Source organism: Chelonia mydas, chromosome 1 (assembly GCF_015237465.2).
Source record: "Chelonia mydas isolate rCheMyd1 chromosome 1, rCheMyd1.pri.v2, whole genome shotgun sequence".
NCBI lineage: Eukaryota > Metazoa > Chordata > Testudines > Cheloniidae > Chelonia > Chelonia mydas.
The window spans coordinates 27,121,218-27,140,972 of NC_057849.1; the positions used below are offsets into that span (position 1 = coordinate 27,121,218).

Below are 19,755 nucleotides of genomic sequence, written 5' to 3' on the forward strand. Positions count from 1 at the left end.
GCATACATTGGGAGAAAAATCCCTTCCTGACCCCTGTTGATGGCTGGCTGAAACCCTGAAGCATGGGCTTTTAGGAACATAAGACATAAACCGGAACTGAGCACCAGGGCTGCTGGAACCCCGCCTTCCCCCCATCACAAGCAATCCCGTCAAACAATCAGATGCATGAATGTGACGAGCTCGCTCTCAAAACTAATTGTTTGTCCCCCACAACTTCTATTGGAAGGCTGTTTCAGAACCTCACCCCTCTGAGGCTTAGAAACCTTCTTCTCATTTCCAGTGCTCTTGGATCCCTCACTGATTCAAAGCTTTCACATAGCAGCATCCACAACTAACACTTTCTATCATCCCTGGTTGGCTAGGAGACTCTGTCCCATCCTGGTGCACGTTGATCGGGCCTCAGTTATTTATGCTTTCATCAACTCTGAGCTGGTCTATAGCAAAATGACAAACTTGAGCATGTAGCCTTCAGTGCTTAGGAAACTGCAACGAATACAACACACTGCAGCCCATCTCCTCAGCCACACAGGCTACTGTGAGCACATAAAACCTGTTCTCCACTCCCTACACTGGCTTCCCAGAGCGTTTCAAATCAAGTTAAGGCTTTTGTCCTTATCTTCAAGACATAAGAACATAAGAGTGGCCATAGTGGGTCAGACCAAAGGTCCATCTAGCCCAGTATCCTGTCTTCCGACAGTGGCTAATGCTAGGTGCCCCAGAGGGAAAGAACAGAACAGGTAATCATCAAGTGATCCATTCCCTGTTGCTCATTCCCAGCCTCTGGCAAACAGAGGCTAGGAACACCATCCCTGCCCATCCTGGCTAATAGCCATTGATGGACCTGTCCTCCATGAACTTATCTAGTTCTTTTTTGAACCTTGTTATAGTCTTGGCCTTCACAACATCCTCTGGCAAAGAGTTCCAGAGGTTGATTGTGCGTTGTGTGAAGACATACTTCCTTTTATTTATTTTAAACCTGCTGTCTTTTAATTTCATTTGGTGATCCCTAGTTCTTGTGTTATGAGAAGGAGTAAATAGCACTTCCTTATCTACTTTCTCTACACCAGTCATGATTTTATAGACCTCAATCATATCCCCACTTAAGTCATCTCTTTTCCAAGATGAAATGCCCCAGTCTTATTAATCTCTCCTCATACGGAAGCCGTTCCATACCCCTAATCATTTTTGTTGCCCTTTTCTGAACCTTTTCCAATATACCTTTTTTGAGATGGGGTGACCACATATGCAAGTGGTATTCAAGATATGGGCCTACCATGGATTTATATAGAGGCATTATGATATTTTCTATCCCTTTCTTAGTGATTCCCAACATTCTGTTCACTTTGACTGCCACTGCACATTGAGTGGATGTTTTCAGAGAACTATCCACAATAACTCCAAGATCTCTTTCTTGAGTGGTAACAGCTAATTTAGACCCCATCATTTTATATGTACAGTTGGGATGTTTGCCAATGTGCATTATTTTGCATTTATCAACATTCAATTTCATCTGCCATTTTGTTGTCCAGTCACCCAGTTTTGAGAGATCCTTTTGTAGCTCTTTGCAGTCTGCCTGGGACTTAAGTATCTTGAGTAGTTTTGTATCTTCTGCAAATTTTGCCACCTCACTGTTTATCCCTTTTTCCAGATCATTTATGAATATGTTAAATAGCACTGGGCCCAGACCAGACCCCTGGGGGACACCACTATTTATCTCTCTCCATTCTGAAAACTGACCATTTATACCTACCCTTTGTTTCCTATCTTTTAACCAGTTACCAATTCATGAGAGGACCTTCCCTCTTATCCCATGACAGCTTCTCAAGAAGCTTATCCCAAGACACTTCATTTTCTGAGCCCATGATATCTAAAAGACCACCTACAGCTCTGCGATGAAAACCACAGTGAACAATTTCACTCCTGTGGCACAGCAGAACTTTCTACAATAAGGATAAAGCTCATCTGTGTGGGAGACTGAACTTTCTTGGGGGCTGATCAGAGACTGTGGAATGAACTCCTCCAGGATCTAATCATCCTCACAAACCAAACCACCTTCTGCTCCAACTGCAAGGATTTCTTTGACCTTGCCTTCTCTAACATAAATATATAGCAATGTGTATTAACCCCCCAAGCTCTACCAAAACAAGACACTCTATTGCACACACTTCTCTTCCTGCAGAGTGGATGAGAGAACACTACATGACAGATGTTAGTCACATTGCTTAATGCAATGCTGGAAGGTGCTCAGATTCTGTGGTGGTGAATGGGATATAAAAACCTATATAGAATGGAATGGGAGGGAACCGAATAGAGGGGTAATAATAAAATGGATGAGGGTAATAATAATAATAAAGACAAATTGTCACAAAATGCTATTTATGTGCACAACTTGATAGCTCAGGATGTTTAAATCTCTGTACAAATGAATAAAATCATCTGTCTCTGACTGCCCATTAACTTAACCAGCATTAGCTGGCTGGGTTCTTGTAACCATCAGATCCTCTGTAATCTCATTTCTAGCTGGTAGTTTTCCAGTCATATCTTATTCCATCTCAGCCAGCATGCTCATGAAGCACCAATTTTATTTCCACTTATCATGTAAGCTGCGCAGCATTTAAAAAAGAAACAATATGTAAGTTTCGGTATACTTCTAACTGAAGGCAGAATGGAAGATTTTAAGGAAGTGTTAGAGTGAGATTATTTTATACTTTTTGGAAACTCTTAAATTGAATATTTCAAAATGGAACTAGGTCTAGAAAAAATACAAAGAAAAAATGAATTTGTAGAAAGGCTGACTCACCGCCCAAGCTCCCTTGGTGGTTGGGCAGGTGTCACAGGTTCTCCTAGGTTAGTGCTGCCTGCTGGCAGTTGCTCTGGTCCTGAGATGGTCTGCCTCTTCTCGCAACTCAGCCCTCCAGCTAGGTCATGCTTTAGTAACAAAGTCCAACAAAAAAACAATCCACTGTCCTTGCAAAAAATCTTCAGCCCTGCTTCTGGGCCCCAATGCCCACACGCCCTTCTCTCATGGTCTCTCAGTCATTCTTGTCCCCTTTTCAGGGGCCTCACACCACCCTCCCAGTGGCTGATGGGAGGGCCTAGGCCCTCCCACTACACTGGGTCCAGTCCAGGGCCCCTATAACCAGCAGCCAATCTCAGACTCCTTGCTTCTGCCTCCTTGGACTTTCCTACTATAGCCCATCAGCAGGTCTCTCCCATGGCCGCTCTACGTTCACCCTTCTCTCCATGCTAGGACTCCCAGAGCTCTCTCCTGAAATCCCCCAACAAAATCCCAAATTAAGCGTACAAACGTAAATCCACTTTTGACTGCCTCTAGCTTGATTTGTCTTTCCTATCGGTTCCTCAGTTGAATGCCTCCTGGGCTGTCCTCCCAAAAGTCCAGATCCTGCCCTATTATAAGGGCTTCCCATCACTGGAGCTTGCTCTACCCAGTGGATCCCATGGCCAACTCTCCCCTTCCAACTCTTCTTTCTTGACCTTCCTGGTCTCTCAGCTCTAGTCCCAGAGAGTGATTGCAAAGTTTCTCTCTGTATTCCCCATCTGCTCCAGACTTCCTCTCTTTATACTAACCATCCAATTTCTTTTTCAGTTAGGACTTATCTATAATTGGGCCAGGTCCACCTTCCAGGTACAGCCAAGTATGTTCATTGGCCTCTCAGGCCCACATTAATCCTTTCAGAGCCAGGATGAGCTATGTACCCCATCACAGAAACCTTACAGTCTGGGGTAAAAATACAAAAAATAGAATAGCAAAATACAGTTAGCAAAAATATATATATTTTAAAATGTCATTGGTTCAAAACCTTGAGGTCCTTAATCAGTCTTTTCTAGGAGCAAAGACCTCAGGATTGGGGTCATGTTTTGTAGCTTCACAGAATGGATGGGGCTGTTGTTGGAGGGCTTTCCCTTCACTCTCTCTCCCCTGGTTCTTGTCATACACACAGAAAGCAGAAGACCAGAAGTCCGAAGTGCAGGCAATGCGCTGTTTATTGGGGTTAGTTCCAAGCAAGCATATCCATAGTTCTACACGCCAGCAGAGTCTGGTTCCCAGATGTCCCAGAGGCTGTTACCCCATGTCCCCCTTCCCAGCTCTGATGCCACAGAGCCTTGCCTGTGTCCCCATTCCCATTTCCCACCTCCTTCTTAACAAGCCCAAATATACCTGCAATGCACGCCCTTAGTCCCACCCCTTACGATCATGTGTCTGAGGTCTTTATCCCACCATTTTTGTATCCCATGAGAGGGGTAAGGAGTGATTCACGGTTGTGTTCTGGCCAAGGCTAGGCTTTTTTTGGAGGGGGCTTTTAGTGTTTCTTATGCCTGCCCTGCCATCCCACCTTGCCCCTCCTAACTGGTGGCTTGAGAGAAGAGCCAGGCAGCCTTCTAGTGTATGCTCATATATTACACTCCCACCATGCCCCGTAACACTTTAACTGTTCTATCCCTTAGCTCTTCCTAGTATACTAACAAACCCATCTGACCAGGCAGAAAGACATTGTGTGTGAACAAGCAACACACACACAATTAGTATAAGCGTATAAAAAGATAGAATTTTGGGTTTGATCTCAGGCTGACAAACAGGCTTATATGCTGACATCTGTTTTCCTGCGTTCACATAAAACCCCATTGAAGTCAATGCAGTTCCTCCTGCCCCCAGGTGTTCACCCATGTGAAACTCCTTGTAGGAGCAGGATCTGAAATTGTACATGTGTGAAAAGTTATTCAGCAGCATGTTTTGTTTTTTTAAAAAAAATGCTGTTTCATTCATGTGCAAACAATATTCTCAATTAGTTTTTTCATATCTTTGAAGTTAATTTAACTTCCCTCCCCCATATTATAATTCATGGATATTAGTCATATTTGTCAGGATGAAAACTACCATTTGAAAAGAGGAACCAGTACCTTTGGCTTCACTTCATGTTTTATATTTGTGGAATGCCAGTTTAATTTGTCTCAGATATCCAAACATTTTAGATGAATTTATATATGTATGTCTAAGTAATGGCCACAATGCACATTTACATCCAAGTACTTGCTCTCTGGATATTGGAAGAGAACAAGGGAGTTTCAATTACTGGATCCAAGATTCTTTTAAAAAAAAAAAAACCGTTAAAAAAATGACAGGGTAAAATGTTCAAAAGGATATAAGTGATGTAGGAACTTCAGAGCCATTTTCAAAAGTGACTTAGGCACTTGGCCAGATTTTTAAAGGTATTTGAATTTCAATGAGACTAATGCCTACATTTAGGAACCCAAGTCTCATTTTCAAAAGTCACTTAGGTGCTGCAACGCTGAGTGGAGCAACACCTAAATTCTTTAAAAATCTGGGCCTAAGTCACTTTTGAAAATGGCACCTTGAAAAACACCTAGGTTTTACCCCCTTGTGATTTTGGATGCCCTACTTAAGACACCTTAAAGAGGCCTGATTTTCATAGGGTAAATCTGTGAAGTTTATGAAAAAATTAAGCACCTAAAATTACTAGTTACTAGCACAGGCTTTTAGGTTTCAGATCGAGGGTCTGAAATTTAATGTTAATTTCTGCATCAACTGGCCTCCACAGCCAAGATTTTCCAAAAAAAGGGCATAAAGGTATGCTTCTAATTCCATATATAAATATCCTGATTTTCAGAAGTGCTGAGCACCTAACCACTCAGACTTCAGTGGGATCTGCTAGGTACTCTATACTTTTGCAAATTAGGTCATTAATTGAGGTGTCTACATATGGATTTAACTTTAGGCACCCAATCATAGAAAATCTGAGCTCAAGAGTGGGATTTTCCAGATGTGCCTATGTGACTTAGGAGCACAAGTTCCATAGAAAGTCAGAGACATGTTCTTAAGACACTTAAGAATGTGAAAATTCCATGCCAATCTATGGGCTACCTCACCATATAAATATGGATGAATTCTCCATTATTGCATATTTATCTGAGATGTTATGTGGTGAAAGCTGGACAGTAAATAAGATGAGTACTTGTGGCACCTTAGAGATGAACCAATTTATTTGAGCATAAGCTTTCGTGAGCTACAGCTCACTTCATCGGATGCATCCGATGAAGTGAGCTGTAGCTCACGAAAGCTTATGCTCAAATAAATTGGTTCGTCTCTAAGGTGCCACAAGTACTCCTTATCTTTTTGCGAACACAGACTAACACAGCTGTTACTCTGAAACCAGTAAATAAGATGTTTTGTAATCTTTATTTAGATACAGAACACATCAGTTACAGAAACTAGACAAAGTCACCCTCTTTCTTGCCCAATGTCTGAGGATAGATCATTTACAGACAAGAAAATGGTCCAGTTATTTGTAGTGCAGCCAATGATTAAGTTACATTAAAACAGTTAATACAATCCTGTTAAATATAAGTGTACATACAGTACATAAACATACTTTTCTATTCCTTATTAGGAAGAAAATAATTCCAATGGCATACTTTTTCAATTTAAATTAATGAGTTGATGATAAAGTACTTCTATGCCCATCTTAAATACATATTAAAGCAAATGATCTTCACTTAGTCTGCAGTTTGTCTACTTGCATCTTAACTGGTTACACTTGTTACAGTACTTTAAAACAAAATAACCATCTTATTTTTTTAAAAAAAGGAGTTTGTCAGATTTCCTATCATTTAAAATCTTTGGCAATGTTTCCTTGGAACGTACGCAGAGATGGGGTCCCCCTATCGAGGAAGGGGAAGAGCATATTTGGATACTGACTGGCTAACCTAGTGAGGAGGGCTTTAAACTAGGTTTGAAGGGGGCAGGTGACCAAAACCCAGACGTAAGTCAAGAACATGGAGACTGGGAGAAGGTTTGGAATTTGGGGGAAGCATGGGCTATTATAGCAGGGATAAAGGAGAGAAGACAGAACTGGGGGGTGGGGAATCAAATGAGTATCTTAGATGTTTATATACTAATGCGAGAAGTATGGGGAAGAAGAAGGAAGAACTCAAAATGCTAGTAAACAAACACAACTATGACATAGTTGGCATCACAGAGACTTGGTGGGATAATACATATGACTGGAATATTGTTACAGAAGGGCTCAGCTTGCTCAGGATGGACAAGCTGGGGGGCGGGGAGTAGAAAAAAAAAGGATGGAGCTAGGCTGTTCTCAGTGGTGGCAGGTGACAGAACAAGGAGCAATGGTCTCAAGTTGCAGTGGAGGAGGTTTAGGTTGGATATTAGGAAACACTATTTCCTAGGGTGGTGAGGGTGGTGAAGCACCGGAATGTGTTACCTAGGGAGGTGGCGGAATCTCCATCCTTAGAGGTTTTTAAGGCCCGGCTTGACAAAGCCCTGGCTGGGATGATTTAGTTGGGGACTGGTCCTGCTTTGAGCAGGGGGTTGGACTAGATGACCTCCTGAGGTCCCTTCGAACTCTGATATTCTAGGATTAAAAAAAAAAAGGGAGGAGGTGTTGCCTTATATATGAAAGATGTATACACTTGGAGTGAGATTGAGATGGAAATAGGAGACAGACTTGTTGAAAGTCTCTGAGTAAGGATAAAAGGGGCATAAAATAAGGGTGATGTCCTGGTAGGGGGTCTACTATAGACCACCTAACCAGGAAGAAGAGGTAGGTGAGACTTCTTTTAAACAACTATCACCATCATTCAAAGCACAGGGCTTGATGGTGATGAGGGATTCAGCTACTCAGAAATCTGTTGGGGAAACAATACAGCAGGTACAGATTTTCCAATAAATTCTTGGAATTTATTGGAGACAATTTTTTATTTCAGTAGGTGGAGAAAGCTACTAATGGAGAGGCTGTTCTAGATTTGATTTTGACAAATAGGGAGGAACTGGCTGAGATTTTGAAAGTGGAATGCAGCTTGGGTGAAAGTGATAATGAAATGATAAGAGTTCATGATTCTAAGGAATGGGAGGAGAGAGAACAACAAAATAAAGACAATGGATTTCAAGACAGACTTTAGCAAACTCAGGGAGTTTGTAGGTAAGATCCCATGGGAAGCAAGTCTAAGGGGAAAAACAATTGAAGACAGTTGGCAGTTTTTCAAAGAGACATTATTAAGGGCACGAGAGCAAACGATCCCACTGCATAGGAAAGATAGGAAGTATGGCAAGAGACCACCCTGGCTTAACCAGAAGATCTTCAATTATCTGAAACTAAAAAAAAAAAAAGTCCTACAAAAAGTGGAAACTAGGTCAAATCACAGAGGATGAATATAAACAAACACCACAAGTATGTAGGGACAAAATTAGAAAGGCCAAAGCACAAAATGAGATCAAACTAGCTAGAGACGTAAAAGGTAAGAAGAAAACATTCTACCAATACATTAGAAGCAAGAGGAAGACCACGGACAGGGTAGGCCCATTACTTAATGATGGGGGAAAATAACAGAAAATGTGTAAATGGCAGAGATGCTTAATGACTTCTTTGTTTCAGTTTTCACCAAGAAGGTTGGTGGTGATTGGGCGTCAAACATAGTGAATACCAGGGAAAATGAGGTAGTATCAGAAGAGGTTAAAATAGGGAAAGAACAAGTTAAAAATTACTTGGACAAATTAGATGTCTTCAGGTCACCAGGGCCTGATGACATGCATCCTAGAATACCCAAGGAGCTGACTGAGGAGATATCTAAGCCATTAGCAATTATCCTTGAAAAATCATGGAAGATGGGAAGACTGGAAAAGGGCAAATATGGTGCCCATCTATAAAAAGGGAAATAAGGACAACCCAGAGATTTACAGACCAGTCAGCTTAACTTCTGTACCCAGAAAGATAATGGAGCAAATAATTAAGCAACCAATTTGCAAACATCTAGAAGATAATAAGGTGATAAGTAGTAGTCACCATAGATTTGTCAAGAACAAAGCATGTCAAACAAATCTGATAGCTTTCTTTGATAGGGTAACAAGCCTTGTGGATGGGGGCGGGGGGGGGGGGGAAGTGGTAGACATGGTATAGCTTGACTTTAGTAAAGCTTTTGATACTGTCTTGAATGACCTTCTCATAAACAAACTAGGGAAATGCAAACCTAGATGGAGCTACTATAAGGTAGGTGCAAAACTGGTTGCAAAATCATTCCCAGAGAGTAGTTATCAGTGGTTCACAGTCATGCTGGAAGGACATAATGAGTGGGGTCCCTATCTATTTAATATCTTCATCAATGATTTAGGTAATGGCATAGAGAGTATACTTATAAAGTTTGCGGATCATACCAAGCTGGGAGGGGCTGCAAGTGCTTTGGAGGATAGGATTAAAATTCAAAATGATCTGGACAAACTGGAGAAGTGGTCTGAAGTAAACAGGATGAAATTCAATAAGGACAAATGCAAAGTACTCCATTTAGGAAGGAGCAATCAGTTGCACACATACGAAATGGTAAATGACTGTCTAGGAAGGAGTGCTACAGAAAGGAATCTGGGAGTCATAGTGGACCACAAGCTAAATATGAGTCAGTGTAACGCTATTGCAAAAAAAGTGAAAATCATTCTGGGATGTGTTAGCAGCAGTGTTGTTAGCAAGATACGAGAAGTAATTCTTCTGTTCTACTCTGCACTAATTTGGCTCAATTGGAGTATCGTGTCCAGTTCTGGGAGCCACATTTCAGGAAGGATGTGGACAAATTGGAGAGTCCAGAGAAGAGGGACAAAAATGATTAAAGGTCTAGAAAACATGACCTATGTGGGAAGATTGAAAAAATTGGGTTTGTTTAGTCTGAAAAGAGGAGACTGAGAGGAGACATAACTGTTTTCAAGTACGTAAAAGGATGTTAAAAGAAGGAGGGAGAAGAAAAATTTCTTAGCCTCTGAGGATAGGACAAGAAGCAATGAGCTTAAATTGCAGCAAGGGAGGTTTAGGTTCGACATTAGGAAAAGCTTCCTAACTGTCAGGATAGTTAAGCACTGGAATAAATTGCCTATGGAGATTGTGGAATCTCCATCATTGGAGATTTTTTAGAGCAGGTTTGACAAACACCTGGTCAGGAATGGTCTAGATAAAACTTAGTCCTGCCATGAGTGCAGGGGACTGGAGTAGATAACCTCTCAAGGTCCCTTTTAGTCTTTGATTTGGTCATATTTGGAGTTGATGATCTCTCAATAGTTTTATTGAGCACAACATGGTCCTGAGACCACAGACTTTTTTTTTAAAAATGACTGAGCAGGCCAAACAAACCTAATATGTGAGTGCTGAAATAATAAAAATCCTACACTGTAGGTGAAAAATAAAAATGGTATAGTGGAAAGCCTTTAAATATATTAATAAACAATTTAAAAATCTCTTAAGTGACACATTAATTTAAATTAAATACCACCCATTAGACAGCAGTACTGACCTAGAGACTAAAAAAAGCTACTTCATACTCATGGGGTCAGTGGCAAGGAGTCTGAGTGAGAGACTGCTGAATGACACCATTAGGACTGATGGGATGTGCCATGGGCAGGCTTTATGGTGAGATCTGTACGGGTTCACACTTGGGTCAAGATTTCCAAAGCTGGGGGCCTAAAGCTAAGCTTCTAAGTCCTTATTTAGGCACCTAAGTATGTGGTTTGATTTTCAAAAAGTCTGACCTGCATTCACTTTAGGGAGTACTCCTGGGTGCTTTTCAAAATCAGGTCACATCTTCAGGGACTTAAATAAGGATGTGGGAGCCTCTCTTTAGGCACCCACCTTTGTTAGCCTTGGCTTTGGTAAATAGCATCAGGTGCACATCGACCTGTACTAGCCAAAGATTACCACCATGTTCTGCACTGGCCAAATATTTCTGGTCCAAATCCTTCAGCATGTTGGCAGAAGCACAATCTCAGAGGACTTTGCTATAATGCAGCAGACTGAGAACAGATGATATGAAAGGATTTGGCAATTATGCATCTTCTAAATACACACACAAATAGAAAGAGCTGCCAAAACAATAATAGAGAAATCTAAGTTATGTTTACCAGTCGTATTAAAAATATATGTAGAAAATGTTCAGGATCAATTAAAATAAATCTCACAGCAAAAAATAAATAAAAAATGTGTTTTGATGCTACTGTCTAGTGTACCTTTTTTGTAAACAGGTTTCGTCACCAAACATATATTGAAAAACTTGGCTGCAATATCTCCTCGTGATGGGGCAGGACTCACCCCTGCAGCACCTCCTGGTGGTCGTCCAGGGAATTAGTGTTTCCAGCCTCCAGAGCGCCCTCTGCAGGCCAGTGTCCCGCTTGCCACTGGGCCTGAATCCCTCCTGGACCCCAGTGCCCCTTTCAGGCCAGGATGCTTCCCCCTGGCAGTACCCCCACAAATCTGGGTCTCCCCTCCCCAGGGAACCCCCACCCTCTATCCCCACCTCACCTCAGTCTATGGCCACTGCCAGTCATCAACTAGCCCCCGATCCCTGGGGCAGACTGCAGTGTAAGTGCCACTCATCACCGGCAAGGGGGGTTTGGACCTGCTGCCTTTGCCTACCCCTGGGCCACCCTCTGCAACCCCACTACCCTTCTTGGCCTTTAACAAGGCCTGCAGCCGGGGTGATGGGGTTTCCAGGCTGGAGCTCCCCAGCTCCTCTGGCCTTCCCCCAGCCCTTCTTCAGTCTAGGTACCCTGCTTAGCTTCTAGGCAGCCAGGCCCTTCTCCCTCAACAGCTATAGGGAGAGTCCTCTGTGGCTTCTGGTCCACTGCCCTTTTATAAGGGCCAGTTGGGCCCTAATTAAGCTGGCCACAGCTGTGGACAGCTACTCACTCAGCTTCCTCCAGCTGTTCTCACTCCTCTTCCTCCTGCAGCCCTCTCCAGGGCTGCTTAAACCCCTTCAAGGCCAGGGCGGGGTAACCACCCCACTACACTCCTTTAGAAATAGCTTAAAGGCTTAAATACTTGACTCTGAAAAGTTAAAGTTACTTTTTGCCTGTCCAGTCACTGCCCTTGTATGGTCCTTGGTGGCACCTTAATATTACAGGTGCTGGGTATGTTAGTAACATACCGTTACATCTGCATTCCTTTAAAGTGCCTGCCAAGTATTTGTTTAATTTTGTCCATGCTGAAATGAAAATGAGAGCGCTGCTTAGAACAATTGTTTGAAAAACTACATGCAGTTCACACCATATGCTACTATACTGAATCCCTATTGGAAACACTTATAAAATGGACATGAAAGCCTATAATGCTGATGCCATATGGTAGGTGACTGGGGAAATATTCTGAAGGCAAGAAATATATTAGCTATTGCTCTGTCTTAAATGTGCATGGACATGAGGGGAGAGGTTTTATTTCCTCAAGAAATGTTATAATTAAATATATTCTTTAGAAAACCATTTTTATAAGAAGAAAGTTTGATAAACTCTTTTAAAAAAAATCGAGAGTTTTTTCAATTAAAATAACAACAATTTGGTTTGGGCATTCAGAGTGAAATTCAATAGAGGGGGTCCAGAAAGCCCAATACAAGCCCTCAAAATAGAGCTTTCTAATATGAAGGATTAAGTGGTGCACTGGCCTGGAGCAAAAGGATGACTTTCCCCCACAGTTACCAGCTTTCCTGGATACTCTTTTTACTTACCAAAAATGGTGGTTGGGGAGAACCAAAATACAGTAATGTGAACGTTAAATACTAATGAATGCAGAACATAATGCAAAAATAATTACTCCATTGTATATGCTGCTACAATACAAATATAGACAGTCACTCTAATCTTTTAGGAATAGGTAGAAAAATACAGCATTTCATGTATTTGTACAGTTGCAGTTAAGGATAGATTCTCAAAAGTGTTTTGTTTAGTTTTTTAGGACAGCAGTTACCAAAAATATATCAGAATAAATTACTTACATCATTATTTGTGAACTTGGATGTTATCTTGTTATCTACTTCTGCATCATTACAGAGTACATTTTTTCTGATACATGATGACATTCTGTGACACCACATACAAAGCCCAAAGGCCATAAAACACCAGGTTTTAAAAATTACTTGTTCTATGACTGGAAGTAGCATACCCTGTCAAAACTAAGGCCTTGATCCTGCAAGCTGTTCCACATAGTTGGGATAGGGATGGAGGACTTTCCTGAAGGAACTTGGTATCGTTTACATACTTCAACTAAAATGCTTGTTATTGATCTGGATTGCACAAAAAAGTGACCTTGTGCCTAATGGCACATAAACTGACTGACACTGGTGGTCTGCAGTACACGCGCTAAGCATTAAGTCCTTGACCCTGAAGGCCTTAGGTCTTCAGAACTCCATTGATGCCAGTGTGAAAAGACTGCAAGAACAGTCATAGTAATTTTTCAAAACCACATTGATTTAAGACATACTAACGCCCATTAATCAGAGCGAAGAACCTATAGTTGTTGAAAGGAAACACTTCCAGATAGTAAGTCTACAGGTCCCTAGAAACATTACTAACAATCCAAGCTATATATATTGTAACTATTATCCACTGGGGATAAATTCACCCCTTCACTGAGAGCCAGCAGAAGATCTACACACTACTTAAATCCCACCTCAGCCCCTTAAACAGGGCTTAAATGAGATGTAAGTGGTGCATAGGCATCATGTTGGTGCTGAGATGCGTGGGGTGGATTTCACCCTTTTGAGTAGGCATTTTGATTTTCTGACGAATGATATTTGGTTGCACATGCAATTCATATATAAATATTTCCCACCCTGACACCTAAACAATCCTTTCCTTCTCTAGATAGAGCAGAGGAGGCTTGAGAGACTTAACACAGAGATCTGGTCTGAAGGAGTTACAGAATGGGCAAAGGAGGAAGAGGAGGAAAGAGGTGTGTTATTGTTCAGAATTTATTTGTTCAGTTCATTTGAATATGGCCCATACCGCCGAGTACAGGCTCTATCATGATCTTTTGCTCCTAATCAGAACCCACACCCAGGAACAAACTGATTCTTGGTTCTCTCACCATTAATTGAAACCAGTCACCAAGTGCATAGTGTTCAAATCTTCAAAGGGGCTCTCTGTAGTGTTAACTAAGACTGTCACAGCAGGATAAATGATCTCTTCAACTGTCACATATGTCCCTGTTATAAAGCCAACGACTCCAATAACAGCTATACAGATGTCTTTAAGTATCATCCACACACTTAAGTTTTCCTTGTAAAATGTGAGGATTTCAACCAAAGGTGGCAGGATCAATGCCAAAGTGCTGCTGCTTACGGCGCCAACAAAAGAAATCACCAGGTCTAGGTGAGGGATCAAGACTGCTACAGCACCTGAAAGAGATAACAAGCATTTTTTATCTTAAATTTAGCATCTTCATTAAAATAAAAGCTTGACAGCTACATAAGCCAGTGAATCACAATGTAACAAATATCGAGCAATTTACCACTCATTTTTAATTCTAATCAGTGTAGAGCCCCAGACTTTACTAACAAATAAGGATAGTCTTCAACACAAAAAGAAATGAATGCACTTATTTCTGGGTTAGATAAGTTTCAGTGATAATGTAAAGTACCTCACTTGATTTTCAGATCCCAAAGTGAATTTGCAGGGCTGGCAGTTCAAAACATAATCTTTTTGTACATGTGGAATAAACAAAGTTTGCTTTGCAAATCATTGAGACAAAAGAGATCTGAAATTGCACGGTGACACTTCTACACTCATTTTTTTCAAGAGAATGACAGGTCGAGGGGAGACAGGCTTTGCAGTGGAAGGGGAGGCTGTAAGTAGCACAGGCTATGCTGGGCAAACAAACAAACACACACACAGAATCACCCTACAAACTACATCAAATTTGAGGCCCTGGTAAATGATATCCATATTAAAAAGTAACTTAAAAATTAACCAAAATGGATATACAATTTCCTGACCATTTGGGATCCCATGGCCACCGCAATCCCGTTTTATTTGGACATCTGTCTCTTGAAAAATATCAATCACTAAGACTGTTCAGTTTGTAAAATACCTTTGACAGGTTACCAATTTACCAGACAAAGAGTTCAGTCCAGACAGACGTATTTAGAAACAGGAAAGACTGAGCCTTCCAGCACCGGGTGGTTGGTCTTTGTCCCAGTACGTAAAATTCTACAAACTGAATTCATTGTTACAAAAGAATCAGGGCCTCTAATGTTTTTAATCCCTTTGTCTGGAAACTGTAACCAAGATGTCCTAGTCACAATTTAGAACCATACAAGTGTGGTAATGAATGCTTTCAGTTCTGTATTATAAAACAGTTAAGCAGAGGCTCCAATCTAATCTCCAGTGAATGGTAGGGAAAGCTGACTTTTCCTTTCACAAATGCATCTCCTTTTGGCTGGCAGAGATTAGCACAGACAGTCATGTCAGCTGCCTCCTTGGAATAGCTAAATGGAAGGAAGGGAAAGGGGAAAACCGGTATGAAAACCTCCAGTATGACAGGAATCATCCACAAAACATTTTTTGCTCTTCATTTTTATATTGCGCCACATATTTCCCAACCGCCACCTCCCTCAACTCACGCACCTACACTCAGCTTCAGTACAGTGCCTTTGCCTTCAAGAAAAATGGTAGTGAAGTAATGTTTATAGTATATGGCAATAAATAATGCAATGATTGGAATGAAGATACCTTTAGGTAGCAAGTGAGGGCAAAACCTAACTAAGTGCACCAATGTGATCTTTTCTCAGCCTGACAAGCAGCACTTTGATTTCAAACGGAACCTTACAAGTTTTGCAGACTAATATCCCAGATGTAGGCCGGTTTGGGCATATGTCTTGAATTCTGAGGACAGCTGAAATTAGAAAGGCAACTTTCTAAAATAAATGTCGTTCATGTATCACAATAAACTTGCGGCACTTACCACTGCATGATATTTGCATCACAGCAAAGACCTCAAGAAGTTTCAGAAAAGGATTAGGCTCTTTTATGATTAAGAATAGCATCTCTAGATACATTATATAACAAAGACTGGATTTATGACCCTTCAGAATATTACAGGGCTCTCCTATTATGCCACCCTATTAACGGAAGATAGCTGCAAAGTAAATGATACAGACGTCTTGTGGCAGCTGTGGTTTGTGAATTCCACAAGGTTATAAAAGAGAATGCACTGACACTCTGCCCAGAGGGAAGTAGGGGGAAAGACAGTGGTCCTAGAGAAAACCTTAGGTTCACCCAGATACGTGGAGAAAGCTTAGACTCTGTTTTATGTTGTGATGTTATTCAGTTCACAATAAAGTCCAACACCTGAAAGTGGGTATTTGCCCTTCTATAGTGTGGAGCAGATTTGGGGTGCCACCTTCTTACACACTCCATAGATTAAAGTTTAAAAGGCTACCAATTCTCAGGCTTCTTGGCATGAAGTCATTTCTCCTGTTTAGGACTGGATGGCTTTAGTAATATGGGGTTAGGGGATCCAGTAACCCTCGATTCTGGATAGCTGTAAGAGCCAAAAGTTTTGTGTGGAGGATAAATATAATATCTACTTTAAGTGATGAGTCCAAGAGAACAGTAGAGCATGTAAGTGCAGGTGGCTTGCATACTGAAAACCACTCTGAAGTGAGTAGCTGTACAGCATATCCCATTATTCACAATGGCTGAGAACACTTAAGTTTAGTTCAGTCCCTAATTTAACTCTCTATTCCTTGTGTAGCCAAAAGTCCTACTGAAAACAATAAAGTAGGCACCTTGGGTGCACAAACAATGCAGAATTGGACGCTCAGGTCTGGACATAAGAACATAAGAATGGCCATACTGGGTCAGACCAAAGGTCCATCCAGCCCAGTATCCTGTCTGCCAACAATGACCAATGCCACGTGCCCCAGAGGGAGTGAACCTAACAGGTAATGATCAAGTGATCCCTCTCTCTATATTGGACAATTGGCAAGCATTCTTAATAACTTAATACTTGTACCGTATTACATAACATTACAGTTTTCGAAAACTGAAGTTGAAATGTTTGTGCTGTGTGGTAAAACTCACAGTTAATAAATTTGTTGAAGACTGATGGAGAGAGCTGCACATGGAGAGAGCTGCACATTTTATTGTCTTGCTAGTGAAATGGATGCAGTGGGAGTGCTCATTCAATATAGCTTCTTTAACTTCTGTAACAGACCCCTTTCAGTGCAGCAGAAGTGCTGACAATTGAAAGGGTTATTCATTACTTATATTTAATTGGAATGTTTGGAAATATTCTTGATTAAAAAAATAGTGAAAGATTTTTTAAAGACAGAGTTTTTTAAAGATAGAAATACATGAAATTAAAATATATACATTGTAATGGTTCCTTTAGACTGGAGAAAGGCAGAAAAGGGGGTACTTTGGATTAGATTACGCTAAATCAAAACTCAATCCGGATTGTTTGGATCCTGGTCCTATTTTATATCAATCTCTCCTTTCCTCCAGGACAGGCAGACCTATCTGGCCGATAAAATACAAGGCTGTAAATAGACTCATCAAATATGTGTAGTATAAAAACCTCTTCCTAATACACTGTGATAATCATCAGAGGGGGAAATTTACCTGCCCCTGGAAGGCCCTGATGTACAGGGGTACAGATTGAGTGGCTCCATATCCTCCATGAAGCAGGGAGATAGTTTCCTTGGTGATCTCTAGGAGGAAGAGGCATGACTGCTGAAGGGGACTATCCATAGGGTCCTAAGGGTTAAGAAAGAATCCAGCTGTACACCCCAGAGCAGATAAGAAGAAAGTATAGGGACTGAGTTGTAGGGGTAATAAGCAAACATCACATACCGGTGGCACACAGCATACTCAAGGCCTATATTGGAAGCGTCTGTCACCACTGTTATTACAGACATGTACCTGAAACCATATATTCTGCTGAAGATTTCAAATGAGAGGAAATGTAAACAGGGTGGTAAACAAATAGCATATAATTATGTTAATGAGATCAGTTAATAAGTGTATAGCACCTCAGCAATGTAATGCACCTGGAAAAACAACGATGCATGTGTTTTTAAAAAACTGAGAGGAAAGAGAGTCCTTTGGTTAAGGCCCTAGACTGGGACTTGGGAGATGTGGGTTCAATCCCTTCCTCTACCACAGACCTTAGATAAGTCACTTAGTCTCTCTAAACTTCAGTTCCCCATCTGAAATGTGAATAGTACTTGCTTTCTCCTGCTCTTTGTTTGTCTTGTCTAGTTACAGCATAAGCTCTTTGGATAAGAGACTGTTGCTTACTCCATGCTAGGCACTTACAAACCCAATGAGCCCTGACCTTAGTTTGGGCTTCCAAGTGGTACTGCAATACAAATAATTAAAAAAAAACCCCAATAAGAATCATTTGATTTCTACCTCTTCATAATGATTTGACATTTAATATCTTAGCATGAGATAACAGAGCAGAAACCATAAGGACTGTTTCATGCATATAGATTTGTAGATCCCAAGGTCAGAAGGGAACCATTGTGATCATCTAGTCTGGCCTCCTGCAAGTCTAATGCCGGTCCTCCTTGGTGGACCCTCGGAAGCACAAGCCCCCACCAGGGGGCCCCAGGCCCCTGGTTGAGAACCACTGGTCTAGCAGAAACATTTCAGAAGTGAAACACTTCATATTTAACTCTAAGCCAAATTAGAAAAGAACAGTTTAGCCAAATAGATCTGTGGAAACACTCACATTTAACAAGTTACAGTTAACTAACTGGACATTCATCCAATAGTTCAAATTCCCACATAGCCACTCTGAACTGGAATAGGACATAATTTTTCATTTACACTGCTATACATTCTGTTTTCTGTGTACTGCGGCTTTAAATGTTGGCAGTCTCCATACATTTTGCAGGGACAAATATATGGCGGCTGACATTTTGTTTCAGTTCAGGTGCAGAATGTTACACAATAAGCACCTACATTCTCTCCCTTAGAGACACTACATTAGTCCTTTCTTTGTTGTTTGCCTTAATCTGAAATAAAAGCCACCTAGGCTGAAAATTACATATTTTAACCTTTTTGTATGAGAACACTGTATTTTGGGACTTGTAAAGCTAGCCATATTTCCAGTGTGGGTGTTTTAAATAGATCCAGTATCACATTTTTACATAATTTAAACTGTTCTTTTGCTAGCTTGGCTTTTTTAAATGAGAAATGTTTTGACTCCGTCTTTTTTCATTTCTGCTTTGGAAAAGTGGTAAGAATGAAACCTGTAATCATACTGATGGGAAAAGCAGCTAATACAAAATTCTTTAAATGAAAACACAATATCAACAGGATTTTAACTCAATACCTTTAAAATAAAAAGCAAGAAGTTTTGTCTTTATAGCATCTATGGTGAAGATTTTCAAAAGCCCCACTAATTTTCAGTGGGATTTGTGATCCTAAATCCATTAGGCACTTTAAAAAAAATCTCTTCCTATAGGACTTCCAAAATAGCGTTTCAGGGATGGGAGTAATCCCATACTAATGCACAACAGACATATAATGAGGATGACTAAGCATAAAAATGAATATAGGAGCAAGCATATTTCTTAAGCTCTGTCTACATAGGGATTTTAGCAACTCTTGTAGCTGCACCATCCAAATTGCTACAAAGACAGTTTAAATTCGTGCAGCATGATATGCACCAGTACAATTTACCCTTCTTTCTAGCTACAGCAAATCATTTTGCACTAGTGTAAACTGTCTCTTCAGTAAGGGTGTTCATTATGCAGTTACCCTTGTGGCTAAAATGCCACTGCAGACAAGGGCTTGGTTCACACCAAGATTCCCACATATGCAACATTTAATGATCAAACATAATTTATTGCAGTTTGGTTCACAAAAACACGTTAAACCCATGACAATGAAAGATAATTTTCCCAAATGTAGTTTTATATTTTAACATGAATATTGCAAGGGCACCAGTT

General features: G+C 40.8%; 1 protein-coding gene across 1 annotated transcript in view; it reads right to left on the reverse strand.

Annotated features, from left to right (window-relative positions):
* Positions 1-6,199: 6,199 nt before the first annotated feature.
* The window catches only part of SLC36A4 (solute carrier family 36 member 4), a 232,567-nt gene continuing 219,011 nt past the window's right edge, over positions 6,200-19,755 (reverse strand). Inside the window, exon 11 of the mRNA XM_007069478.4 lies at positions 6,200-14,190. Within this exon, the coding sequence (XP_007069540.3) occupies positions 13,883-14,190 (308 nt within the window). The 3' untranslated portion in view covers positions 6,200-13,882. The remainder of the gene's footprint in view (positions 14,191-19,755) is intronic.